This window comes from Sorex fumeus, unplaced genomic scaffold, assembly GCF_029834395.1.
Source record: "Sorex fumeus unplaced genomic scaffold, SorFum_2.1 ptg000007l, whole genome shotgun sequence".
In the NCBI taxonomy this organism is placed as follows: Eukaryota; Metazoa; Chordata; class Mammalia; order Eulipotyphla; family Soricidae; genus Sorex; species Sorex fumeus.
This window is the reverse complement of record NW_026606064.1, coordinates 2,140,772-2,167,955: the sequence shown is the minus strand read 5'-3', so window position 1 is coordinate 2,167,955 and position 27,184 is coordinate 2,140,772. Positions and strand designations below refer to the sequence as shown.

General features: G+C 41.0%; 1 protein-coding gene across 4 annotated transcripts; it reads left to right on the top strand.

Moving 5' to 3' along the window:
• The first annotated feature begins 306 nt into the window (after nt 1-306).
• ZFP91 (ZFP91 zinc finger protein, atypical E3 ubiquitin ligase) lies at nt 307-27,184 on the top strand. 4 transcript variants are annotated; one of them, XM_056138794.1, is made up of 11 exons: nt 307-819; nt 6,247-6,272; nt 14,285-14,443; nt 14,743-14,779; nt 15,348-15,449; nt 15,883-16,017; nt 17,490-17,540; nt 18,680-18,758; nt 20,447-20,561; nt 22,872-22,971; nt 23,430-27,184. In XM_056138794.1, the coding sequence occupies exons 1-11, from the start codon at nt 434-436 to the stop codon at nt 23,938-23,940; spliced, it is 1,701 nt and encodes a 566-aa protein (XP_055994769.1). In that variant the 5' UTR covers nt 307-433; the 3' UTR covers nt 23,941-27,184. The 4 variants fall into 4 exon arrangements, with proteins under 4 accessions (XP_055994769.1, XP_055994760.1, XP_055994752.1 ...); XM_056138785.1 differs by having other exon boundaries at nt 308-819; nt 15,345-15,449; XM_056138777.1 differs by having other exon boundaries at nt 308-819; nt 14,285-14,497.

Below are 27,184 nucleotides of genomic sequence, written 5' to 3'. Positions count from 1 at the left end.
CTTTGGGATTGTCGCGAGACGCAGCCGTTTAACGGTGAGAACGGGTGCGCGGGGAAGGAAACCTCGCGCGCTCCCTTGGAGCTGTTTCCCGATTGGCCGGAGGAAGGGGTGGAGGCGGGAACCAGCTACGTCGCTGCGTGAGGCGCCTTGAGGGGCGGGGCAAAGGGGCCGTCCCGCCTCTGCCATTGGCCCGCCGGGTGTCCGTGGCGGCCGCGCGCGCGCCGCCAGCGGCCGCGGCCTTGATTGGCAGGGGGCGGGGGGGGTGGCTCCGGGAGCCGGGCGGAGGGGCGGGGGGGGGGGGAAGAGGAGCGCTGAGGGAAGAGTGAGCCGGACGCTCCGGGAGGTGCAGGGGGCGGGGGGGAGCAGCGCCGCGGCCGCCGCCGCCTCCGCCTCCGCCGCCTGGGACACGGGGGTGGGGGACGGAGGAGCCCCGATGCCGGGGGAGACGGAAGAGCCGAGACCCCCGGAGCAGCAGGACCAGGAAGGGGGAGAGGCGGCGGCGGCGGCCAAGGCGACTCCGGAGGAGCCTCCACATCAGCCCTCCGCGGCGGCGGCGGCGGCGGCGGCACCTGCGGGGACCACTAGCAGCCGCGTGCTGAGGGGAGGTCGGGAGCGGGGCCGGGCCGCTGCGGCGGCGGCGGCGGCCGCGGCTGCTGCTGCTGCTGCTGCCGCTGCTGCTGTATCCCGCCGTCGGAAGGCCGAGTATCCCCGCCGGCGGAGGAGCAGCCCCAGCGCCAGGCTGCCCGACGGCCCCGGGCCGCAGCCCCACGCCACGAAGCCCCCGTCTCCAGCTCAGGGCAAGAAGAGTCCGCGACTCCTGTGAGTAACGCGGGGTTCCCGGCGGTTGGGGGGGAGCGCACCCCCCCTCCTCCCACCCCGTGTCGGTCCGCACGCAAGGCTTCTCGGCTCCCGTAGCGCCCGCTCCACGTGACGCGCCGCCCGCCCTGCCCCCTGCCGGCCCGCAACGCCAGATGTCACCGGGCTGCGCCGCCGCTCGCTGCCCCGTCGCCGCGGCCCGCCCGCGCGCTCCTTCCCCGCCCCTCCTCCTCCTCCGCGGTGCGGCCTCCCCGCGTTCCCTTTTTTTTTTTCTTTTTTAAATTTTTCGATTTTTGTGAACGACACCCCCTCCCGCCGCACGGCTCCCGAGTGACCCTCCGCGGTCCCCCTCCCCCCGCGGCCCGCTGCCTTACCTGCGTCCCGGCCCCCCGCGCGCCCTTTGTCCGCCGCTCCCCGCTAACATGACATCATGCCCCGCTAGGAAGGCCACCGAGGACACCCGCGCGCCCGCCATTCATTCGCCGCGCAGCCCAGGCAGTCTGCGGCTCGGGGCTTTTTTTTTGCTAGGTGGGGGGGAGGGAAGGGGGGTCCCGGGAAGCGGGCGGGGAGGGAGGGTGGAGGTGGGTCCTTCCTCTCTCTCCCCCCACCCCCCTTCCCTCTTTTCTTCCGGTCCTGCAAAACTTTTCGCATCACTTTCCCACTCGTTTGTAGAAACGGGGGGTTCCTTAGGAGGAGGAGGAAGGCGCGTGGGGAGAGCTTGCTCAGGCCACTGAACGAGGAGAGGACGTGTTTGATTTGCTGCTGCTGCTGCCACGTAGCTTTTGGGGTTTGCGTGGATTTGGCGGGGGCGTTCTTGCAGGAACTTCATTCCTAAAGCTAGGCTGATCGGGGAGGACTTTGTAACGGGGGAGGGCACCAGCAACGGAGATCTCGGAGTGATAGCACAGTGGGAAGAGCATCCTGGGCCTTCTAGCGGCCCAGGGCCAGCCCCAGGCAGGAGCAGAAACTGTGCAAAGGGCTGAGCACACTTGTTTGTAAACGCCGCGCGTTCCCATTTTTGTTGCTCCTCTAGAACATCGTTTGTTTCCTTGAAAAGTTCAAGTGGAAAAGAATAGCCGAATAGCCTCAACGGCGTAAATCCCTGTGGGTGAATCCCTGTGCGGGGTGCGGCCTAGGTAGGCTAGCAAGGATGGGTTTCGCCACATCCACAAGCCTGCAAACTTCAGCGTGCCTTTTCCAGGTTGAGTTTAATCTGCGGCTTGGCATGCGTGATTTAACAAGCCTCTCAGAGAGGGGACGAAAATCCAAAGGTTTCTCATTAGGTGTGATTCCTTTTTTTTTTTTTTAAGTATTAACGTAATTCGGAGAATCCGTTGAATGAACGAAGGATTGGTGTACACAAAATGCTACTTCCACGTTTTACTCAGCTGCAATCAGGATTCTAATTTCCGTAAATTTAAATTTAAGGCTCCTTTACGTACTCAAAAAGATACTGATCACGTGTGGATATAAACTCATAGGGTACATTTCTTAAAATGTACCTTCATATTATCTACAATATACGTACCTGATATATATATATAGTAGATACGTTAGTTGACACCTTTGAGATGAGCTTGGAAAATACTGCTGTGTGAAGCATGAAACCTAAAGTCTGGTAAAATTCTGTTGAAAGTTCATTTGTTGCAACGTGGGATAGTTGCTGTATAAATAGTATACAGTGACATTTTCATATAAATGCTGCATGATTTTTTCTTTTTGGTTAAGGAGCTACTCCTGGCTCAGTGCTATGGAAGTCACCCACGGCTGTGCTCAGGGGACCATGACATGGCAAGGCTACTGCATGCAAAGCATGCTCTCAGCCTTTTTTTTGCTTTGTTTTTGGTTTGGGGGCCACACCCAGCTTCCCTGCAGAGCTCAGGTGCCTTAACTGTTATTCTATCATTTGTGCTGCTCTCTGCCCTTTTAACTACACCCCTCCAGATTTTCCCTTCCCCCCCCATGCATTAAATGATTAGTAACTATACTTTCAAACCTTCCCTTCCATTTTTACCTACCAATTTGAGAATCCAGTATTCAGTATCCCTTCATGTCCTTGTGGTATTTCCTTCCCACTATTTTAACTAGCTTTACTTACAAGAATTGTGGTAGTTTTACCTAGTGCATGCTTTTCCCCTTAAAACTGTGGACCAAATATTAATGAATATATTTCGACAGTATGAATGATAGTTTCTAGTTTTTAGGGTTTTTTTTTTCTCTATAATGTTTCTCTGGGGAAGGAATAGTCTTCATTCTTATTGTCCCTTTCTCCGTTATCATAAAAATAATATCTTTTCTCTTAATCTTAGGACTATCTGATTATTTAAAATTACAGTTTTGAAAGGATCATTAAAGGACTGGGGAAATTGTTGGGTGGTTAAGACACTTCCATTACATGTGTCCTGCCTGGGTTCTGCCCCAAGCACAATTAAGAGTGATTCCTGAAGGAAGAGCCAGGAGTAAGTCCCGAGCCCCAGTGGATGTGGTCCAACTGAAGAAAAAAAGAAAGGATCATTAAAATAAATTTTCATCCTAAGAGTGTTTTAGTCAGACACTTGCAATTTAATGCAGTCCCTAGTCCTACAGCATTTCTGTTCTGTTGATCTTTGTTGGAAACTGTGCTGAACTAGATTTTATGAAGATAAATGAGACAGTTGTTTTCAAGAACATTTTGGTATAAGCAGGTGATACATTGATTCGTGGGAGTTTATATATGGTTGCAGATTTTCAGAATGAGAGGAAACATTTTCAAACTAAAGTAGGAAATGAGATTGATTAATCCTTTTAAATTTAAGATGCTTTTGAGTATCAGTTTATTGAATCTTGGTCTTGCCTTCTGACCTTGATTCAGCTGTTTACTAGAAAACATTTTAACGGTTTTGAAAAGAGATTCAATCTCAGTATAAAATGCTCAGTATTCAGGTCTCTTTTCCAGGTTCCATCATCTTTCTGTTATCATTATCAATAAGCAGTAGTTTAACCTATATTTGTTTCTTGTGTTTAATGAAACAGCCGAGTTTGCAATAGCTTAAAAGGTCAATAAATAGATTTAGATTGAGAACTCTTTCCAATTAGGAAGCAAACTAATTCAGAGAGATAAAAACTGGATTGAGGCTTGCTCTTCAAGTCCTTGTTCTTCGCTGAACCTGTATCCTGCTTGCTTGTCATTGTGTTATCTTTGCTTGCTTGCTTTTTTTTCCACTCAAGAGAAGCCCACACCTTCCTGAATATGTGTTTCCTCTTTCTCTCCCTTCATGTGCTTTCTAAGTAAATTTATACACATAAAAATTGGATAGTGAGCTTTCTGTTGCTTACTAAAAGTTTGGTGGGAAAACAACCTTATTTTATTTTTTAAAGGGAGTGCTGCATCCAAGGATGATTCGATGACTCACCCCTCCTGGGTTCCAGGGTTGCTTCTGGAGGCGCTCCTGCAGGGACTGGAGCGGGAGTGCCAAGATCACGCCCTGCGCCCCTACATGCAAAGTTGCTTTCCAGCTCTTTGAGCCATTTCCCTGGCCCAGGGGCGCCTCTTTAAAGGTTTTAAAGAACCTTTAAAATTTAAAATTTGGAGGCTAATCAGAAAGAAGGATAGACCATATATTCTATTTTCTGATGTGTAGAATTCACTTTTTGGTTTGTTGACTTGCTAAAGGTAAAGGTAAAGGCCCTCCCGTTGATTGTCGATTTGCTCGAGCGGGCCCAGTAACGTCTCCATTGGAGACTTTGTTGTTACTGTGTCTGGCATATCGAATACTCTCGGTAGCTTGCCGGGCTCTCCGAGAGGGGCGGAGGAATCGAAGTTGGGTCGGCCATATTGGCCGCTTGTAAGGCGAACGCCCTACCGCTGTGCTATCGCTCCAGCCCTAAATGTAAAATGATACAAAACCTATGGGACTGGTACTTTGCGGCTATTTCCTTAGAAAAGGTGAGGGTGAATAGTAAGATTGAAGAACAGTAATATCCTCAACTGAAAAAAAATTTTTTTAATACTACTAAGATGACCAGTAGTGTAAGAGTCAAAGAGTTTTCTTTCAGTATGTTAATAGAAACATCTGACCGGTCCAGAAGTTTACAGGGTTTTAAAAATTAGCAATTGTTTTTATTCTTTGCTATTGATAATAAAATTTGAATTGAAGTGATAATACCATGCTTGTTTCTATAAATGTAATGGGAGATGATAGCAATTCTTTTTAAAAAGAATAGATTTTGTGTTATGCAAATAGCTTTTTGTTGGGGGGTATTTTTTGGTAACAAGATTCTTTATATATATTAGTTTCACTTTTTAGATTTTTCTACTGGTTAGAATACTCTGGAAAATATCTTTATGGTAAAGATCGATAAGACATGTTGTGTTTGGAGTAATGAAACCTCCTTGTTTATCACCTAGACTTAGCTATTGAGATTTTTGCCATGCTAACTATCCCTTACTCTTTTGCCAAATGTATTTTAGAAGAAATCTCAAACATTGGCCATTTCACCCATAGTTAATGCATTTGTTTGTAAATCAAGGGCATTTTATTCTTTCTTTTTTTCTCTCTTTTAATTGAATCACTGTGAATTTCAAAGCTACAAAGTTATTCATGGTTGAATTTCAGGTGTACAAAGTTGCAGCACAAGTCCATTCACCAATCTGCAGCCTGATTCTAGCACTTGATATCTCCTTTCAGCTTCCCTTTTCCTCCAGAGGGACCACTTCCCTGGCCTTTTCCCACTCCCCACCTTCAGTGGCTGTCTTCCCACTGGAAACCCGTTCTCATGCTTTTTGTTTCTATTGCTTTTGGGCATTTGTTACTCCCTTGCAAAGTTCCTTTATGTACCAAGTGTGAGAGATCATTTTGTGTCTGTCCCTCTCTGGTTTTAGCAGCTACTGTCCAGATGCATCCATGAAGCAGCACATTGCATGACTCCTTCATCTTTTCTTACAGCCGAGTAGTGTTCCATTGTGTCTGTGGACCAGTTTCTTTATTGAGTCATCTGTTCTTAGGCAGTTAAGATTGTGAATAGTGCTGCAGTGAACACTAAAAGAGTGCAAATGTCTTTTCCGCATTGTACTTTTGGGCCCTTGAGAGAACATTTCCGTTATGACTTGCAAATGGGACTTTTTTTTTTCTTACCTAACCTTATTAGCATTCAAAACAATTTTTTGAATTTTATTCTAGCTGTGTGCCCTCGCAAATAATAGCTACATGTGGTATCTAAATTTGTATTAATATAGAAGTTCAACCCAATTATAACTTGTATTCAGGTCCTTAGTCTATGGGGCTACCATAGAACAGTGCAGATACAGATTATTTGCTTCTGGAGAAAGCTCTTTCAGATGGTACTGCCCAGGATGTTTTTTGCATGGCTCTGAAGAGCCTGAGATACATTTTTGTGTTGTAGAAAAGTTGTAAGATTGTTTATTAAATATTTGATTCTCATTTCTTTCAGGTGTGTGGAAAAAGTAACTGATAAAGGTAAGACTTGGTCACTCTTCTCTTTTTTTACATTGATTATATCTGCTAGAAAGTAGAATGAGTTTCAACCTGATAAACTGATAATTGGATAATCTGATAATCAGCTTGATAATCACATTGTTCCTGTTTAAAAGTGATTTAACTTAGAGTAGTAGTGTAGTAGGTGGAGTCTGATTTAGATAATAGGAACATTTTGACACTATTTAGAAGTGCAATATTGGAAGATCAGGTTATCTATATTAAGTTTTTAATTTTTAAGTAGCTGATACACAAATATAGAGTAAAATAAAGACAAAATCTTTTTCAATGGTAGACACTCATAAATGTGTGTGAAATTCAGAAAGAGAGGTATTAGATTTTAGTCACTAAATAATTGGGTATTATTAGACTCTTCCTTTGAAGAGTTTCAGAAAGTCAGATAATGTATATATACGTATTAAATGTAGTATTCTGCCATCAGGATAGAATGAAAAGTTAATGCCTGCTTTCTTTTCTTAAAAAGAGAAAACACTTCTTAAATGCAATTCTGACTTTGCAGGTTATTTATTAAAATTGCCCTTACGTTGGGCCAGTTCCTTGATGCCAAATTCATTATATAACATCCTACTCAGAATTGCACCAAATAGGTTTTTTACCTCCGTAAGGAATAGGGAAAGTTTAAAGCATAAATTTGTGCTGTTTAGAAGATTGAAGTTTGATAAGGAACCAGTAAGTTGATTTGAAAATAGTTATAGGTCAGTGCTCAGATTTTTCCCCTTTTTGGGGGGAGCCACAGCCTGCGATGAGCAGGGCTTACTCCTAGAGGTGCTCAGGAGGCCATGTGGGTGCCAGGGATTGAACCCCTACTTGAATTGCTCTATCTCCAACCCCAATTTCTTTTTTTTTCTTTACATTTCATTGTGTACCAGGCAGAAATTTTGTGAAGGAGGAGAGTTTTTGTGACTTTGGTATAACAAGTTTGAGATTTTGTTATTGCTATTGCTTAGAAAATAGGGCTTTGTCTGCCAAGTTCTTGTGTTCCTTCAGAGCTCATTTCAGAAATTTTATGATGTGGAGAAAATGTAGAGACAGCTGGCAATCAAATACCAAAGCAATTCTCAGTAAAACAAAAGCCAGAACCCCCACGCTGCCTTTATCAGAGTTAAAATTACCTCATGGGTAATATTATTTTGATTGCCTGGAGAAGAACTTTGAGAATATAGTGGATTGTTGAAGATAATTCACTGTGTAGCTATCTGTGACCAGAATTGGCCTGTATTTAGGACATGTTTTGAAGTGAAAGTTTAAAATGCATTGGAGGTGATTCAATCACAAAATGAATCTCTCTAATCCGCTCTTGCTATGTCTGGACCTAGAATCAGAGCTCAGGAATTGAATTCAAGTTCTGCCTTTTACTGCAGAGTGCTTTAGTATCTAGAATCCAGTAACAGTCAATAAAAGGTAACTGGTAAGTTTCCAATTTCAAGGAAAAAAAGATTATCTCCAGTTGCCATTTTTGTCTCTTTATTAGTATGCCTTTAAAAGTTGCTTCAATTCTGAATAAAATACACATAGAGAAGCATAAAGACAGGATGGCTATAATAGTCACTTTGTCCTGTGCTGTTTAAAATTTACTATTCCTTTTCCTTGTCAGTTAACTTCTTGGAAAATTATTCTGTTAGTTTGCAATGCTAGATTTTGTACTCAATCAAGTTTGATTTTTTTTCCTTCAAAACTTTGAACCGACTTTGTTATTTTCTAAACATTTGGCTATCTCTGATATTAATATTGAAAGGATAGTGTTCAGAATTGTTTTCTGTACTCCAAGCAATTTGAAATTGCATTTTTTACTTCAGATGTAGAACCTTTGACATAGTTGTACAAATAACTGTGCACGGAAGAAAAGCCATATGATTTCACTTATGTGGCATATAAGATAAACAGGTGAGCTAAATTTAAAATTTTGACACTATAAGCCCAGTTAATGGCCTCCAGAAGGGAACAGGGAAGAGAGAGGGGTGAACAAATGAGACAAACAGGATAGTTTTACTGTGAAGGCACAGTGCATACCTAAAGTAAATATTATGCAACATAGCATCAGTATGTAAAGAGGAGAGGGGAGAACTTGCTTTTTATTGTTGTTTTTAAATTATTAGTTTCATTTCATCGGGTTATTTCATTTTTTCTGCATTGGAACACATTTGATTATACCATTCTCTCTTTTTGTTAAATATATCAGCCATTTTTTCTTTTCCTTTTACTCTAATATAAAAACTCTGATTTTTGTTATCTCAGTGTCTGTACGAAGAAAGATAGTGTCCCTGGGGACTTTGAAGCTTCTTGCTTGATAATTTAGTTTCCCGGTTAAAATCTTAAGTATCTTAATGTATCTTAATTATCTTAATGGGAAAGAGCTATGAAAGAAATGAGTATTCCTTGTTTCTGGAAAAAGATTTTGGGGAAGGGGGGCTTGGGGGACAGAGCCTAAAGCATTTGCCACGCGAGAGGCTGACCACGGTTTGATTTCCCAGCACCCCTAGGGTCCCCTGAGCACCACTAGAAATGAGGCGGCAGCGAAGCTTCCCCCACCACACCACTACCAAAGAAGGCCTTCGGTCTTAATCCCCAGATATGCTAACAATTGTAGCTTAAAGCAGTTTCCTTCACAGATTGAATGATGCTCAGAAATTGGCCTAAATCGGGGGGGGGGGGGGGGGGGGGTTAATCCTCCTTTTTTCTGGTTTCTTAAAACTGCTGAGATTGTCTGCTAATTAAAAATGTTCTTTACTGCTTAGTTACAGAATAATTTATAGGGTGTAGCAAATCAGAAGCAAATCTGATTAGGTTTTGGAAACTTGAATCTCTTATTATAAAAATATTCATGTCTCAGACGGCTGATCATAAATTTGATGGGTATGGGTATTTTTATCCAGTTACCTTTGTAGTCCTTTATCTTCAGGTAACAGGAGCCATATATTTTATTTTCTCTCAGTATGAGAATGATCTACGCATGGGGCCAGAGCAATAGCACAGCAGGTCGGGCATTTGCCTTGCACATGGCCAGCCAGGGTTTGATTTCTGACATCCCATATGGTCCCCTGAGCATTGCTCGGAATGCTTTCTGACTGCAGAACCAGGAGTAGCCCTTGAGCATCGCTGAGTGTGACACAAAAGAATGATCTACTCAGAAATCACTTTTAAGTTTGGTTTTTGCCATTACCTTTTATAAGAAGGATCTCTGGGGGCCCAAAAGATACCAAGGGGCTTAAAGCAGAAAATTTTTCCACTTGGGACTTCTTAATCACCAAGCCATTTTTATGACATGGGCATGTATATGAAGTAGGAGTGTGGATCAAACATTTACCGATAATAATAAGTGCAATTTGGAAAGGCCCTCATGTTCAGGTTGCAGCACACGTTAGAGGTTGAATTAAGCTTAGGTGTCATGCGTTCAGATGCCTGAGGTTGCCTGATAACCCTGACAGGAGGCGTTGCTGAGGATGAGCCACATTCCGCGCGTATCCCCACCGTTCCTGGGAGAGTGAGGGGGTGAGCACCATAGAAGGGAACAGTCCCCTTGCTGGGAAAGGGTCCCCTGCCAGGTTGTGCCTTAACTAAATAGGAGTTCAATCCCTGGCAAGCACCTGTGTATAGGAGTACTACAGCCAGTCACGTGTGCAGTGTGTACACAAACACACACCCCCGACACCCCTTCCCCAGTCATTGTACCAGGATTGATAGCAGTAATAACTGCGAGGTACAGGGGAGGAGAAATTTTTAAAAAACTGACAAGTTTATACAGTTGTAACAGTAATTTCTTTTATATAAAGATCCTTGTTTCTGTTAAAAAGAGTTGATAGGAGCTGGGCTGATAGGGCACGTTGCTGACCCAGGTTTGCTTCCTGGCATTTCATTGTGGTCCCTTGAGCCTGCCTGGAGTGATCCCTAAGCACCTCCAGGTGTATCCCTTCCCCTCCTTACATCATCCTTACAGTGAAATGAATCTGAGTGTACAAGAATCTCTAGCAGAATGGAATTAGCGCTAATGTAATAGTCCCTGACCCTTGAAGTCCAAACTCTTTTGAATTAAAAGTGGCCAGACTGATTGAAGATCTTTAACTTGAGTACAATTCCCTTAGAGTTAACTGTGGTACTATCTTCTGCCTTTTAAGTCAGATTGCCTTTGATCGTGTTAAACTCACAACTTCTAGCTTCTTTCTGGCAGATTGCAACTTTGTTCCAGAAAATTTCTAAACTGTATTTCTTTACCCCCAACCCCCCATTCTCATTTAACTCTTGTATTAGTTAACTGTTGCTTATATTAAGACATCTTAGTATGTAAAACACAGTTTTGGGGTTAGAGAGAGAGCTTAGCCACTGAAGTCCTTGCAAAATTTGCTTCAGGTGGAGCAAATTTGATCTCTTGTGCTTTATGATCCCCCGGGGCACTAAACTGGGAGCAGCCCCTCCATCCTGCCAGTGTGGCCTAGTAACCTTTGAAGGCTTTTTTCAAATAAAATAGTTACTTTTTAAATCTTTTGGTCCAGGCATCTTGCAATGTCATGGTGAGTTCAAGGCAACATCCCAGAAGACTAAAGGTGAAAAACTACAAAGCTGCATGAAATCACCCAACAGGAACAGAAAATCATTTGTATTTATATATATTGTCAGTTAAAAATAAAAAACAAGTTTTGGAATTACCTGTAATCATTTACGGTAGCATTAGAAAGAATGAAGTACTTGGGAATAAATGTGACAAAATGCTTTAGAGGAATTCACCAGAGAGTGCAGAAAGTACTGGGTGAAATTTAAAGACATTGATTAATAAAAGAGTCAATCTTGTCTACATAAGAAAACTCCATTATTTTTATTTTTGCTTGGGCAGTCCCCATCCCTGTGGGCCAAGCCACAGTGCCTTCTGGGGTCCTCACAGAACTGCCAGGTGGGGAGGCCCCTACCCCCACGTACCTCACATAATATCCACTATTTTGAGGATGGGGGGAATTTAGACATAGGAAAGGCCTCTTTTAAACTCCAGCAAAATAGTTTTTCCTGCAGCAGTGTGGATTGCCCTGCTGTCAAGGCATTGCTCAGCAACCCCCGAATCACCCCAGCAGTATTCAGGGCCCCCCCCCCCCCCCACTAAAGACACCAAGACATCAGGGTACCATGTGGTCCAGGGAATGAAGCCAGTGTTAGTGGCATGCAAGATCCTTATAAATCCTCGTGCTCTTTTCTGGTCCCTTTTGTGGTTAATTGATTTGCTCGAGCGGGCCCATTAACGCAGCCCAGGGCTGGAGCGATAGCACAGCGGTAGGGCGTTCGCCGTACATGGCCGACCTGAGTTCGATTCCTCCGCCCCTCTCGGAGAGCCCGGCAAGCTACCGAGAGTATTCGATATGCCAGACACAGTAACAACAAAGTCTCTAATGGAGACGTTACTGGGCCCGCTCGAGCAAATCGATGATCAACGGGAGGACCTTTACTTTACTTTACTTACTTTACTTTGTGGTTAATGTTCATGACAGTCCTCAGAAGGTAATAACAGATTTGAGAAGTGGGGTGCTGTAGCAAAGTACCTAAAATGTGGAAGTGACTTAACTAATGTATAGTGACTTGGAGAATATAAAGGTGATCTGGGAAGCATTAAAAGAAAATTACGAACATATTATTGGACAGAGGAGGACAGATAATACTGTATTATAAAGTGGCAGAAAACTTGAATGAATTGTGTTCTGTTAGGGGAAAAATAGAACTTTTAAGAGTAGAGCTTGTATTTAGCTAAAATTTCCCAGAAAAATGTCATGGTTAGAGTGTCTTAAACTGCTTTATAAACTAAGATGTGAGGAACGAAAAATTGAGGAATAAACTATTATTTAAAGAAAGGGAGAGAAAAGAACAGAGCTTGTCTTTCTACCATGTATGCCCATCAACACAGATTTTTTTTGAATGACCATCTTACCCTTTTTAGTCATACAGAGTGAAAAAAGTAGGTAACAAGCATTTTATTTCCTGATGACTTTGTTACTGTATAGTATCCTTTCATTTAAGCCTTGGAATACAATAATATTTTTGACAGTAGGTCTACTAACAAAAAACTCTGCTTTTATTCATATAGGGTTGACTTACTAGTTTCCCCTTCATTTTTAGAGAATAGTTTCCCAGATATAGAAATCTTGCTTGGCAATTTTTTCTCATAAATTTAAATATAGCATTGTTTCTTCTCAGTTCTTTTTAACAATTACTGGTTTTATATTAATGTTATCTATTTGTTGAAACCTTATCCTGCAGAATATTTTAAAGTTGTTTGTGGTAGAGGTTGTATGTGTATGCGCATGTTTCTGTTGAGGGACATTTTTGGTGATTTGTTTCTGATACGTATGTTGTCTTTAGGACCAAACTTTTGGAGAATGGTGGATCGTATTTAGTAAATAAGTTCTTATGCTTTATGGGGATAAGCAATAATCATAAAATTACCAAAATTGCATAAAATGTTGCCAAAACTGAACATCCATGGTTTGAAAAGGTACAGGCATGCAGTTCTTTCATCATTGAGAAAAGACACTTTATTGAGTACAGGAGTTTATGAAGTAGATTTAAATTCCAAATTAATGTAGTTGGGTTGAGTTCTGTTATTTAAAATTATACTATTTTGTGGATACTGTTGAAATGCTCCTCAGAAATTCTCTTAAAAGAATCCTTGACCTAAATGTAGATGTCCTTGATTATTACTCTTAAGATACAACTTTTAAAAATAGATGGATGTCTGTATAGCTTTGAGATCTTTAACAACTTGTCTTTGATTTTACATTACTAATAAGGGTAAAACTCCTAGATTATGCTTAGGCTAGATTGTCTTTTAGATATTTCCAACTAACCATCTTTCGATACTAATGTTATTTTGAAATATTTATAACTCAGAAGTGAGAGGGGCCAAAGAGTAGGAAGAAAAATTGAAAGAAAATATTTCTGATACTATGTCTGATTTTTACTAGTTCCCACCCTCATTCCTCTCTACTTTTCAAATTAATTTTATTCCATTGCCTTGATATATTCGCACACTATGAAATAGTATAATTACAGCATCCCCATCACCTCCTGTTGTACAGAGGAGGAAACTTTATCAAATATTTAAAATATGTTAAGCAAAAATCTTAGTTGCATTAATCTTGTAGATATATAATACATATGATTTCATATGGTTCTAAAATATGTATATGCATACTTATGTGGAAAAGATAAAGTACAATAGTACATATGTATCATTTTGTGGTTTTATTTGAGCTGTTCTCCTTATTTTAGCTATTCTAATATGTTACAGTGAATCTGTGTTCCATTTATTTCCTAGAGTATATATATATCCTTCTATATGCTAATATATTAGTATACTAGGTGAAATGATATACTGGTAAGCTATGTGAAATTATTAGACGTTCATGTACTAGGTGAAATTGCTGGACACTTACATAGTAGTGTACTAAGTGAAAATGGTAGACATTTAAGTACTCAGATATTTTTATTTATTTGTGGTACTGAAGAGAACCAGGGCCTCTCCACACTTGGGTTTTGAGTTCTGGTGATTTTGTTAACAGAGAAGTAATCTATAAGAATTTAACTCCTCATTTGTATATTGATTTTCTGACTGTGGCAAAGTCAGTTTATTTGACTGTTTTCATGAAGTTGCACTTTCAAGGAATCTGTATTAGTAAGGAGTTCCCTTTCTTAGTAGACAAGGCCAAAAATTCTTTAGAGTAATGACAGAATGAATGAACTTTGTTTTGTGTTTGTTTGGAATCTCATCCATGGATGCTGGGGGGTTCCAACCCTGTGGTGCTTTTAGGGGGCATTACCGCCCTCCAGCACTGATGGACCGAGCCCTTAAGCTCCACACCCAGAGGAGACCCTGAGCATAGCCTGGAAGAGCGCCCCCCAGCCTTCCCAAAGCCATCCTTTTGACTGTTTGCAATAGTAAATAGATAAGAGATGGTAGTTAATTCTAAGCTTAGAAAATGTGGTATATGTTTTTTATCTAGATCCCAAGGAAGAGAAAGAGGAAGACGACGATTCTGCCCTCTCTCAGGAAGTTTCCATTGCTGCCACCAGACCCAGTCGAGGCTGGCGCAGTAGTAGCAGGACATCTCTCTCACGGCATCGTGACACGGAGAACACGCGGAGCTCTCGGTCCAAGACTGGTTCGTTGCAGCTCATCTGCAAGTCAGAACCAAATACTGATCAGCTTGATTATGGTACATTGCAAGTAGAAAATCTGTTATTTAACTCTTGAGTTTTTACTATAATGTTGACCATTTACCAAAAGCGCCTAAATTTCATTAGGAGGAGTATAAGAAAGGGTTCTTTTTTTTTTTTTAAGAGCTGTTTAGATATTTTCTTTTTGTATAATTGCCCCAGATAGTAATTTGGTTTGAGTCTTGCTGCAGAGAAAGATTCTGGTCTCCATAGATAAACTTTTGTTTGGGCCTTATTTTTCCAGATGTTCCAGAAGAACATCAGTCTCCAGGTGGCATTAGGTAAGAAACTTTTCATATTTCATCTTTAAACCCATTGTATTTTATATAAAAGATTAAGCTATAATAAATTAATTTCAGTTTTCATATTTAAATTCAGTTTAGATTCAACTTTTCTCTTGAATTAGAACTCCACCGTGGTTTTTGACATGAAGCATAGAAATCATGTCTGCAGTACCTCTCATGTTCTGGCATATTCCATGCTGGGCTTAACAGCCTGTTTTAGAAATAGAATGTTGAAATTTAGTCGTATCTTCTGTGATGTCATATGATTTGTGTGTATGTTTTTTTTTTTATGGTGTAGCAGCAGTTTACTAGACATAGTATTCTAACAACACTATAAAGAATCACCACTTTACCTTTATTTGCTAGAGTGGTAACATCTGGGGCTTGTGTATGTTTAATTTGTTATGATAAAGCAGCTATATTACAGTCCCAACTACTAAGGTAGATCATAGGAGAAAAATTAAAAACAAGTCATTGTGCATGTTGGGCTACTTCTGTAGAAGTTACTGAAAAGATGCATCAGGCACAATACTTAACTCTAGTGTTTTTTTTTTTTTTTTAGTAGTGAGGAGGAGGAGGAAGAGGAAGAAGAGATGTTAATCAGTGAAGAAGAAATACCATTCAAAGATGATCCAAGGGATGAGACCTACAAACCCCATTTAGAAAGGCATGTCTCACACTTTGTTCTCGAGATGTCAATGAAAAGTTAGGGAGGCATTATTTTGAAGTATTGACAGACTAATAGATTTGTCAGCGACTTAATGTAAATGATCCTTGTTTGACAATTCTAACATTCCACAAGCCCCTCTTTCCTGTTTATGGGAGTTTATTTTGATTGTATCCAAATTATGGTGTCTACATGTTTTATCAAAAGTTGACTGAATGTTTCTTTTTATGACTATAATATTTGATTCTAGGGCATTATAAGCATCAGAGTATGATCCACAATTTTTTAGTATATAAAAATTTCTTGGTTGTAAATGACATTTCATGAGCTAAGGATTGTAATTTTACAATGAAGGAATGATAGACCCATTGTATACCCTGCTGACAAGATTTTATTTGAAAAGATACCATTATTGAAATGTTTTTGTTTTCAGGGAAACTCCAAAGCCACGGAGAAAATCAGGGAAAGTAAAAGAAGAGAAAGAGAAGAAAGAAATTAAAGTGGAAGTAGAGGTAGAAGTGAAGGAAGAAGATAGTGAAATTAGGGAGGACGAGGAACCTCCTAGAAAGTGAGTAGGCATTTGTGGAATATAAAGTAACATAATATCAGACTAACACCCAAGGACAGTAAAGACAAGGCCAAAAGGATTGCTCCGTGGTTGGAATCCTTCCTTGTGTTCTGGGGAAGAGGGCAGTTGGGATATAGAGGGGACCACTAAGTCCCTTCACACAATGATTTCAGTAACAGTCAATGATCGTTGGAGGGATCGTTCGGGATGGGGGTTGTGCTGAAAGTAGACAAAGGACCAAACATGATGGCCTCTCAGTATCTATATTGCAAACTGTAACACCCAATGTAGGGAGAGAGTAAGGAGAAAAGTGCCTGCCATGGAGGCAGGGGGTGAAGTGGGGAGGGAGATGTGGGAGTGATAATGGGGACATTAGTAGTGGAAAATGCACATGGTGGAGCAATAGGTTTTTTGATCATTTTTTGACTGAAATTCAAAATGAAAGCTTTGTATCTCACGATGATTTCAGTTTGAAAAAAAAAACGAAGAAGAAAAGAAAGTAAAGCAAATTACTGCTAAAAGCATGTAACAGATTTGGGGCCATGAGTCAAAAAAAAGGTGGGAGAGTGGAAGATGGTTAAATGTCACTTGCAAGTAATTGTCAACACCTGGTTTTTTGTTGCTTGTGTTTTTCTCTCAATAGCACAGTTTCTTAGAAAGTAAGAGCTTGAACCAGACAGATATTTGTAGGTTAAGCACATGCCTTGCATGAACCCAGCCCTTGTTGTTCACAGCACCATGTGGTCCTCAGCATCTCTGGGTGACCCAGGCAATCCTGGGTACCGCAGGTACTGCATCTGCAGCCTCTGGCATTGAACTTGCAGCCCAGGTGACCAATTATCACTGGGAGCGAGGTATCTTGAGCACCACTTGGTAGTCCAAAAAAATAAAATAAGCTTCATACAAAGGTTCACACAGCTTTTTTGCAAAATAAAGTCTGCTACCATTATAGTAGTAAATCCAGTACTTCCGCCTCAAGCAGTTGATCATTTCATCAACTAGACTTCAAAACTTGAGAAGTTTTACATTTAATTGAACCAGAGGAGTAGTGCAGGAGGAGAGGATATAGGGAAAAAGTATTGGCATATGTGAATCCTCAGAGGAAGAGCAAATACATCAACTAATGCTGTAACTTCAATGAAGTTTAAAAACTTTGTGCATAGCGTTCGTTTCTCAGCAGGACATGTTTTTGGCATAGCAGTGTTATTTTCCTAAGGTGACTAACATTTCAGTGCAACAGCTCTTGGAAGTAGTAGCCTTAAGATCTGTTTGTGAGAGGTGTGTATTTTGCTTAGAACACAGATGTATTCAAAAGTGAAATTTTTTTTTAAGTGGAATTAATTGAGTGAAATCTTTGGTTTATCCAAACTTTTTCAGCACCTGCTTTCTGTGTTCTTGAATTAATGTCTTCAGTTACCCTTCTATAAGCTTCAGTTCAGAATATGTGACATTCCTTTGTTCTTAAATTACAGGAGAGGAAGAAGGAGAAAAGATGACAAAAGTCCACGCTTACCTAAAAGGAGGTGAGTGATTTGCTTTTCTATTGTATCACACCATGTTTCTCATGACAGCTACGTAATTTACATCTTTTAAGACCATAACAATTTTTTTATGTTTGAAACTTCATTTATTTAAACACCATGATTTACCGAGTTGTTCACAATGCAGTTATTTCAGATCTTCAGTCTTCCAGCAACAATCCTACCTCCATTGTGACCTTCCCTCCACCAACATTTGCTATTACTCACCACCCCTTCCCCAAGCCTGCTCCCTTAGCAGGCACAGAATTGTTTACTTTATATTGCTTATTGCAAATATATCTCATACTGGTGTTACTGAAATCATTGTCTGAAGATGTACTGAGCTGTTCGGTGCAATTTGAGCCTTCTGTGTTACTTTTTTCACTCTCTGAGCTTAGTGGGCTTCTCTGAGCCCACCGCTTCTCATGTAATTTGCTGTGCTCCTACTGGGCTCCTACTGTGAAATTTGCGTATGCCACTATGTGTCCCAGTAGCCATGGAACTGGGATGATTCAGCAGCCTGGTGTCTCTTCTCCTTGAGATTAGTCGAGCAGCTGGTCCGTTTGTATGCCAGAGGAAGCTGGTTGTGGGTCGAGCACTGGGCCTCCTGCAGGGCAGGACTCGGCCCACCTCCATCCTGAGGAAGCTTCAGAGATCTCAGCCCAGAGTCCAGGCCTACTTGTGACAACTCAGCTGCGCATCTCTTCGAGATGTCATAGAGCTGGGCCGCTTGTATGCCAAAGAAAGGTCAGCTCCCATAATAGTTAACAGGGTTAGCTATCTTAAGAGTTCACAAGGACAGTCTCAGTAATGCCCTTGATGTAATGCTACTTTGTTATTAATTTTGACTGGACTCTTAAGCTACTAAATACTTTTAATACGTTGCCTTTTGTGTATTTCTAGTTTATTTTGTGGGGTTTTTTTTTAATGTGTGTCTTTTGACTTGTTTCAGTCTCCAAACATTTGGCAAATTCTGGTTATATCTTAACAAATTCTGTACAAAGCTATATGCAAGTAAAGGGTTCCTTTTTCATCTTTTGTACTGTAAAATAGCTGTTCCCTATAGTACAGTTTGAGGTTTAAAGTTCCTGCTGCAAACTGCTTTATTTGCTACTAATTCCTCTCTTACATGTTGATAATAGAAAAAAGCCTCCAATCCAGTATGTCCGTTGTGAGATGGAAGGGTGCGGAACTGTTCTTGCTCACCCTCGCTATTTGCAGGTCAGTGAAGCCATTATGTAAGTTATCTTTTTAGGTTAAGTTCCATTGCTAATTCTCATAATTAAGGAGCTCTTCCTTAATGAAATTTTGTAGGTTTGATCAATAACGTAAGACATGGAGAAAAAAGTCATTGTGTTTTTGTTGTTGTTTTGTTCTGTTTTTAATAAAAACAAGGCCAGGAGTTCAAACGAAGGATTTCTTGTAAACTTGTATGTATCCTCGTGCTTCTCATTGGGGAATAAATACTTAAAAGAAATCACTATAATAACATACCAAGATAGAGGTAGATTTTATCTTGATATGTTTTGTTTTAAAATCAACAGTTCAAGCGATTTTCCTTTAATTACGCTAAAGTATTTGGTGGGGGAGCGGAAGAGTATTTCCAAGCAGTGCTCAGGAGGACCAAGGATGCATGGCTTGTTGTCCATGTCATGTGGTGCTTGGGATTGGATCTGGGTAAGGCATATAGCAAGACTTGGGCCCTGAAATTCTGTACTGTCTCCCAGGCACCTAAAGTAATTTTTTAATTTGATTTTAGGGCTGGAGTATATGCACATAAATAGGGATTTCTGACACTGAACGTGCCCAAAGCACTATCAGACATAACCCTGCTTGCTTCCAGCACTGTTGGGCCCAAGCACTTAACCATCAGACCTGTATAAGTGAACCAAAAATAGCCACATGTGGTCCCAGGCCTCTTTAAGCATTGTTAGGGACACTCTTCAAAAGATAAAAAAAATTAAAAATAAGGAAAGCTGCATCTTTATTTGGGTCCTCAGGAAAGCCAGCTTAAGAATGCCTGTTTCATCTTACTTGCAGCAAAAATGAGACTAAGAAAAAAATTCTGCTTTTACAATAATGGTAATGACTTAATTTTTTGCTTTGTGCCATTAGCTACAGTAAGTGTTATATGTGATCTCTGGAGACCTCACAGCAGCTCCATGAAATAACATTATCAGTGTTTCACAAATGAGAATTGAAACTAAGTGCATTATGCTAAGGTCATGCTGGAAGTAAATGACAGGCCCTGATTGGAAGAGAGCTTTATGATTACCTAGTCTGGATTTCCCCCTTTGGTCTGTCTCCCTAGGATATATTCTTTAATTTGTTGTGATGAGCCATGCTCATGCTGCGGCCTTCTGGTTTGGGGCTCTGCCCAGCCTACAGTGGGGGATACTTGTGAGGGTGGCATGGACCATGGTGCCAGGGATCCAACTCAGAATCTTTATGTCTATCATTGCTCTGGTATTTGTGCTACATCTCTGTAGCCTTCTGTAGTTTACCTTTTTTGCGGGGGAGTTTTTGTTAAACATAATACGGGCCATCTCCATACAGGTTTGCTCTGTCCATTGGAGCTAGCCCTCTCTAGTTCACAGATTTAAGTTCTTCTGCCTTTGTTCTGTTTTTGTTTGGGGGCCACACCTGGCATTGCTCAGAGTTTACTCCTGGCCCTGTAGCGCCCAAGGATGGCTCCTCGCAGTACTCAGGGAACCCACATGCATTCATTATTTGGGATCAAGCAGGGTCAGCTGTGTGCAAGGCGGACAGCTTCACTTCTGTATGATCTCCAGCCTCCATAAACTTTAAATTCTTAATGATTTCACTGGACAGCCTCTACCCATGTGCTGAGTATTTGGTTTTCCTTTAGTGGACTTCATTTTTATGCTTCTTTACTTTTATTGATTTAGCACCACATTAAATATCAGCATTTGCTAAAGAAGAAATATGTGTGCCCTCATCCTTCCTGTGGGCGCCTCTTCAGGCTCCAGAAGCAACTTCTGCGGCATGCCAAACATCATACAGGTATTTTTTTTTTTTAATCAAAATGATTACCAAAACTCATTACCAAGAAGCTAAATGCAGTTTGCTGTTAAAGAGTATAGTCAAGTATTGGGAAAAGGAGTTTCGCAGTACAAGTAAAATAAGCATTTACGAGGGAATGAGCAGACTAGGTTTTTATTGGGAGTGTCCGGGTATGGGTTGGATCCACACCTGGTGGCGCTCAGGGCTTACGACTGAATCTGCACTCAGGGATAATTCCTGGCAGGGCTTGGGCCACCATATAGCGTGCCAGGGATTAAACATGGGTCAGCCGCATACAAGGCAAGCACTCTATTCACTATAGTATAGCTCCAGCCTACAGATAAGGTTTTTAGAAGTTACATCCTAAGGCTTCTTTAAGAACTCAAGACCTAGAAATATTTTATTGAATTTTCCGCATCTTGCTATGATTACAGACTTTATAGGCATTATTGCCTATCCAACGTCACCAAGTTCACTTGGTTTAGTTTTGTTTTACAGCTAAGAAATTAGCAACATTAAGTAACTTCCTCATAGTCACACAGCTAGTTTTCAGCAGAATCTAGTGTGCTTCAATATATACTCTTCATAATGAGTGTATATTATAAGCTACATTAAAATTCCATTCACTTATAGCCACTGACAATCTCAGTGGAACAGCTAATAGGAATAAATTGGATTAGACCTTTGAAGTGCATGCCACTTTTTTTTTTTTTTGCTTTCTTTCCTTTATTTTTTGGTGGAGTGCCAGGGATTGAACCCTGTGCTTCAACATATACCAGGCAAATGCACTACCCCTGAACTATATCACTAGTCCCTTATATAACAGGCTCCAAATATTTTTTCCTGAATAGTCTTATAGAGTAATATCCTACCAAAATAGGTAGGATTTGGTAATAGCCTACCAAAAAATGGGTAGAAGTGCCCTACCAAAGATCGTGCTGATGGATGTAGCTATTTACTTATTACATCATTTACTTATCTGTGTGGCTTAGTGAAGTTCGTTTTTCTTCTCGCTTTTCCACACCTGTAAAATAGCGATTGATGCCAGTACCAGAGTTACAGAGATGAAATGAGATCATATAAAGTGCTGTACTCTTCACAAGACGTGCAGCAACAGCATAGATTTTTACAACACGAGGCTTTGAACTAGGCTCTTAATCTGTTCAGAACTGTTTCTGCTCTTATTTCCTGATGGGTGCTGCCATGTCTCCATTCCTCCTTCCTTACTCTTCTGTCCCATAGAAAAGTAATTTCAGATGGTAGCCTACTGTTTCAGACTGTTGGAGAATTTTTCCGTCCATTCCAGGTATTTGTATTTGGTTAATGGTTTTGTTGTGTTATTGTTAGAGTTTGCCTCTTCTGAGTAACTCTAAATTTTAATTTTCTTTGAACAAATAGAAAAAGGAAAATCCAGGTTAAGTGAGTGAAATTCCTGTCTAGGTAACTTAACCATACTACTTTTGAGCTGGGAAAGTCGATAAGACCTACGAAATACTAAGTTGTTACCTGAATTAGCACTGTTTGTTTTATTTGTTTTTGTCTTAATTTATTTTTTATTCAGTCACCATGAGATACAGAGTTACAAAGCTATGATTGGGTTTCAGTCATACAGTGTTCCAACACCCATCACTCCACAAGTGTACATTTCCCACCAAGAAGGATCCCAATTTTCCTTCACCCATCCTCTCCTCTCTACCCACTCTCACCATCCCTTTCACCATCCCCCGTGCCCCCCCTTTTGGGCATTGTGGTTTGCAATACAGATACTGAGAGGTTACCTTTGTTTGTTTACCTACTTTCAGCACACGGTTCTTATCCAGAGTGACTGTTTCCAACTATCTTTGTTGTAGTTGTCCCATCTCTATCCCAACTGCCCTTTCCCCAAGCACTTGAAACTTCCAACCCTGGGCAAATCCAGTTTATATAGGCCCTTCTGCAAGTGTTAGGTGATGGTCATCATTGTGTTGTTTGTTTTGAACGCCATATTCTGTAAATACGTATTTGATTCTTAACAATTGGGGTGATGGGCCTTTCAAAAAATAAAATCCATGAAAAATAGTTACTTGCTTGCTGTAAGGGTAAGTAAAAAGTCTTTATCTTCAGGCCTATATTACTGGTAAAATTGATTTTAAGATGAAAACTTTATTTCTTCTAGATTTTATTGATCTACAATGTTTTTAAATATTGAAAATACTATTGATTTTTACTCTAAATTGACCTGTGGATCATCCATCAACTTAATAGAAGCTAGAAAAAATTATGAAGAGGGATTCTAAATGAAACACTAACCACATTTGTGTTTTTCCTTAGATCAAAGGGATTACATCTGTGAATATTGTGCTCGAGCCTTCAAGAGTTCCCACAATTTGGCAGTTCACCGGATGATTCACACTGGCGAGAAGCCATTACAGTGAGTATTTATGTAACTGGTGAATGTCTGAATGGGAAGTACTTAGAGCCCAGTCAAGGGTTAGCCCCTTTACAAACATTCCAGCTGCCACTGCTCTTTACTTTCACCAAGTCTAAAAGTGTGTATTGACTGGGGCTGGAGCGATAGCACAGCGGGTAGGGCGTTTGCCTTGCACGCAGCCAACATGGCCAACACAGGTTCAATTCCCAGCACCCCATATGGTTCCCTGAGCACCGGCAGGAGCAATTCCTGAGTGCATGAGCCAGGAGTAACCCCTGAGCATCGCTGGGTGTGACCCAAAAAACAAAAAAATAAAAATAAATAAAAAGTGTGTATTGACTAATTGAGCTGTTCTGTTGCTTCTGTTAGCTGTCAAATAAAATCCGTGACCCCTGACCCTGAATAAGAGTTCTCTTTTTATCTGTTTGATCAGCCCTTTCCTCTTCCACTCTCCCTAGATGCGAAATCTGTGGATTTACTTGTCGGCAAAAGGCGTCCCTTAATTGGCACATGAAGAAGCACGATGCAGACTCCTTCTACCAGTTCTCTTGCAATATCTGTGGCAAAAAATTTGAGAAGAAGGACAGTGTAGTGGCTCACAAAGCAAAAAGCCACCCCGAGGTGCTGATTGCTGAAGCTCTGGCTGCCAATGCAGGCGCCCTCATCACCAGCACGGATATACTGGGCACGACCCCCGAGTCCCTGGCGCAACCTGCAGACGGTCAGGGCCTGCCCCTCCTCCCCGAGCCCCTGGGGAACTCCACCTCCGGAGAGTGCCTGCTGCTCGAGGCGGAAGGAATGTCCAAGGCTTACTGTAGTGGGACGGAACGGGTGAGCCTGATGGCTGACGGGAAGATCTTTGTGGGCAGCGGCAGCAGCGGGGGCACTGAAGGGCTGGTCATGAACTCGGATATACTCGGTGCTACCACAGAGGTTCTGATTGAAGATTCAGACTCTACTGGACCTTAGTGGAAAGGAAGACTTTGGGCACTGGGACAGCTCAGACTTTGTATTTAAAGATAAAAAGGACAAAAAAAAATTTAAAGCATTTAATATCTAGTAAAATAACTGAAGGGCCTGCTCTTTCCATTGTGGATCACAGTACACACACATACACCCACCCCTCTTCTCCCTCTATTGCCCCTTTATAAAGTTGATGTTGCCTTTACCAGAAAGGTAGATGAAGAAGCAGTTCTTAGAGTGCGGGTTCTTATATGCAACTCCAGCCGAGCAGACGTCTGCTCCTCAGCAGATCCCCTTTTGGAACATGTAACTGATGTGCCCCAGATCAGCTTTTAACTTCCTAGTATATTACTGTACTCTAAACCCCTTCTCCTTACTGCTGCCTTATGGTTCTGGCTTCTCTCCATTGCAGCACACTTAACCCTCCAAATATCATATAACTCTACTCTCTGGAGGCTGGCAGCTTGACTTGGCACTTTAGGGCCCCTTAGCAAGGTGAGCTGTTAAAACAGCACACTACTCTCACCCCTTTTCCTTTACCACCTACCGGGTTCGGGAAAAGATGGATACATGGGGACCACCTTCTTCCTCTTTGACCCCTGCACCCGCCCCTCTCCCCGCCCCTCCAACTCTTCCATATGGTTCTCAATGGTGCTCACTTGCTTGGAAGCAGGCTCCCACCAGAGAGGGGGCTGCCCTCTCTAGGGTCCGTGTGACCGTAGGGCAGGGCTCTGCATCAGTGAGACACGTCCCAGACTCATGGCAGAAATTTGCACTTTGAACATGTGTGTTTTGTGTTGTGGAACCTGAGATTCCTTATTTATTAATGGAAAGTCTGATTTGATTTTTTTTTCTTTTTTGTCTTCGTTGCTATATTTTGTGGGGCTGGAAGAGATTCAATTATTCTGACATTTCCGTAAGAGGTACTTTTGAAGGCAAAAATATAGGTTTAAAGAAGCATAGCCAGCCTCTCAAATCATAGCTCTCCAGTGGCCTTTAAAGAAAGCTGGTCCTCAGCACTAACAAAATCACTACAGTAGCCTAGTGCTTTTTTTGGAAGCCTTTTAGCAAAGGACGTTAGGTTTGTGGTATTTAGTGCTCTTTGAGTTCTTAGAGCATTGAGATTTAGGAATTTAACGGGGAGTGAGAAGGGTTGTTCAGGGTCTGAATTACAGATAAAAGATTTTCTCTTGTGAATTTTTTTTGGTTTTGGATTGGTTTTTGTTTTGTGGTTGTATTTTTTTTTTTGCCCCCATCATTTTACACATACCTTCTTATTGGCTCAAGTTTTTGTTTTGTCCTTTTGCTTTTTGTTTGTGCTTTGCTTTATCATTGGTTCATTCCGACTCCCGTTTAGTGAAGGACACTGCCATCAGCAAAGGAATGGTCTGAGTCACAGTCAAAATGCCTCTGTTTTTGTTTCCCTTTAATTACACTTTAAAAGAGGAAAAGTCTCAATTGACAAAAGTAAATTTGCGTAAAGATTTGGCTGTCACCTGAAATTTTTAAGGTCTTGCTGCTTTTCTAAAGGTAGATTGGGGTGGGTTGCTTATTATCATCTCTGGTAGAGAAGGTTTTTGTACAAGTTTATATCATAAAAAACTATAAAACCTATTTTGCTCATTTTTAGGAAAATTAGAAGGGCAATTTCTGTTCTCTGTATCTCAGAAACTGGAATTAAAGACTTGCCCTATTCATTGTTGTCAGAAATGTATGATGGCTTTTGGAAAGAATGAAGTTATCCCGAGAACAAAATAAGGAACAGCTTGTTTTTCACAAACACTAAAACTGCAAAATTTGTCAATTTTTTCTTTGATTTTCCCCTCCCCCTCCCCAAAGAGAGACAACAAAATGTCATTTCTGAAAGAGGCTTACTTTACACCCACTAGTGTCAGTGGATGAACTGCCAGGAAATAGGGAGTAAAACACCTACATTGAAAGTCAAATACACTATTGTTTTTTTTTTTTTTTAAGAGTCTTGCAGATTTGCGATCCCTCCAGTGAGGGGGTAGAAATTGAAGTAAGGATAGAAGGGCTGTATAATACGCTTTTCTGCCTACAATAAGGATTTGGAGTTAACTTTGGTTTGTTGGATAGATTTCAAAGTATTAGAGGAATGATTGGAACAGTATGGTTCCACTCCAATAAAAGTCCCATTTTGTGCTGTTTAGCATATATCCCTGTACCTTGACTACTTTCACATTTATCCCTTCTCTCTATAAATTACATTTGCAGTGGTTAGTCATTAGATGTTTCAGCTACCTACGCAAAAACAAGCTGCATTAACAAAAACTTTGAGATAGAAAGTGTTCTTACTGATAACATACTCCTCACCAAGAGCAAATCGTTCTAATAACTAGATACTTTTTGCTTTCTTATCCCCACCTCCCCTCTGCCCCTTGCTGTAGCTGTCACTTTGCCTACAATTCTCTTTAGCATTTTGCAGTAAATTTTAGAAATATTCTACATGGACTTGATCTTTTTTCTTTTGAGAAAGGGATGCTAGCATAGAAAGGGGTTGGTGTAAGTAAACTAGTTGTTCACTAGGCACTCTTTCTCCTCAGGCTTATCTCTTCATTGTCCTTCCAGTGAGCTCTTTAATCTTAAAAATATGCATTCCTAATCTTAGATTCTGTTGCTTTTTAAATAACTTCCCACCTCATATCCATCTTGAACTGAAAATTCTAAATTCTGAAAAGTAATTGACATACAAGTATTGTTTCGAGATGTGCTTCCCCTTGTTTGTGGTTGCCCAGGGTCATTTTGCATTGATGAGACTTAATATGCTTCAGAATTAGCCTAAACACTGGCCAGGATTACTGGGAGTTTAAAAAAATAAGGGAAAACATCCGCATAAGAGCACTTGAACCTCCTTTGTACCTGTTCAGAGAAAAAATGTAGAGTGTACTAAGCCTAACCAAGGTTTTTTAGTCTGGTTGAAGCACCATTTCCCCAACTTGTTTTTCCCCTTTCCAATGTATTCAAATTGAAAAATTGTAATAGATCAATTTTAAATATTTTATTTCCTGAAAGCTTTTTTTTTTTTTAATGCCTGTTGTAATGTGCAGGACCCTTCTTTTGATTGGAGACACAGGTAGTTAGCTGCCTGAATCTAGGTTGGAAAAGGTTATGTAAGAAGAAATTATAATAAAAGGGATACTCTGCTTTTCAAATCCTTGTTTTCTCTTAATCTAGATAAGTCATATACAAAATAAATATGTAAAGAAGAAAAATAAAAGTCTTCATGGAA

Coding starts and splice junctions, on each gene's coding strand:
- ZFP91 (XM_056138769.1), top strand. CDS start 434: ATGCCGGGGGAGACGGAAGAGCCGAGACCCCCGGAGCAGCAGGACCAG. Junction 6,273..14,284: donor GGAAAAAGTAACTGATAAAG/GTAAGACTTGGT, acceptor TTTTTTATCTAG/ATCCCAAGGAAGAGAAAGAG. Junction 14,498..14,742: donor TACTGATCAGCTTGATTATG/GTACATTGCAAG, acceptor TTATTTTTCCAG/ATGTTCCAGAAGAACATCAG.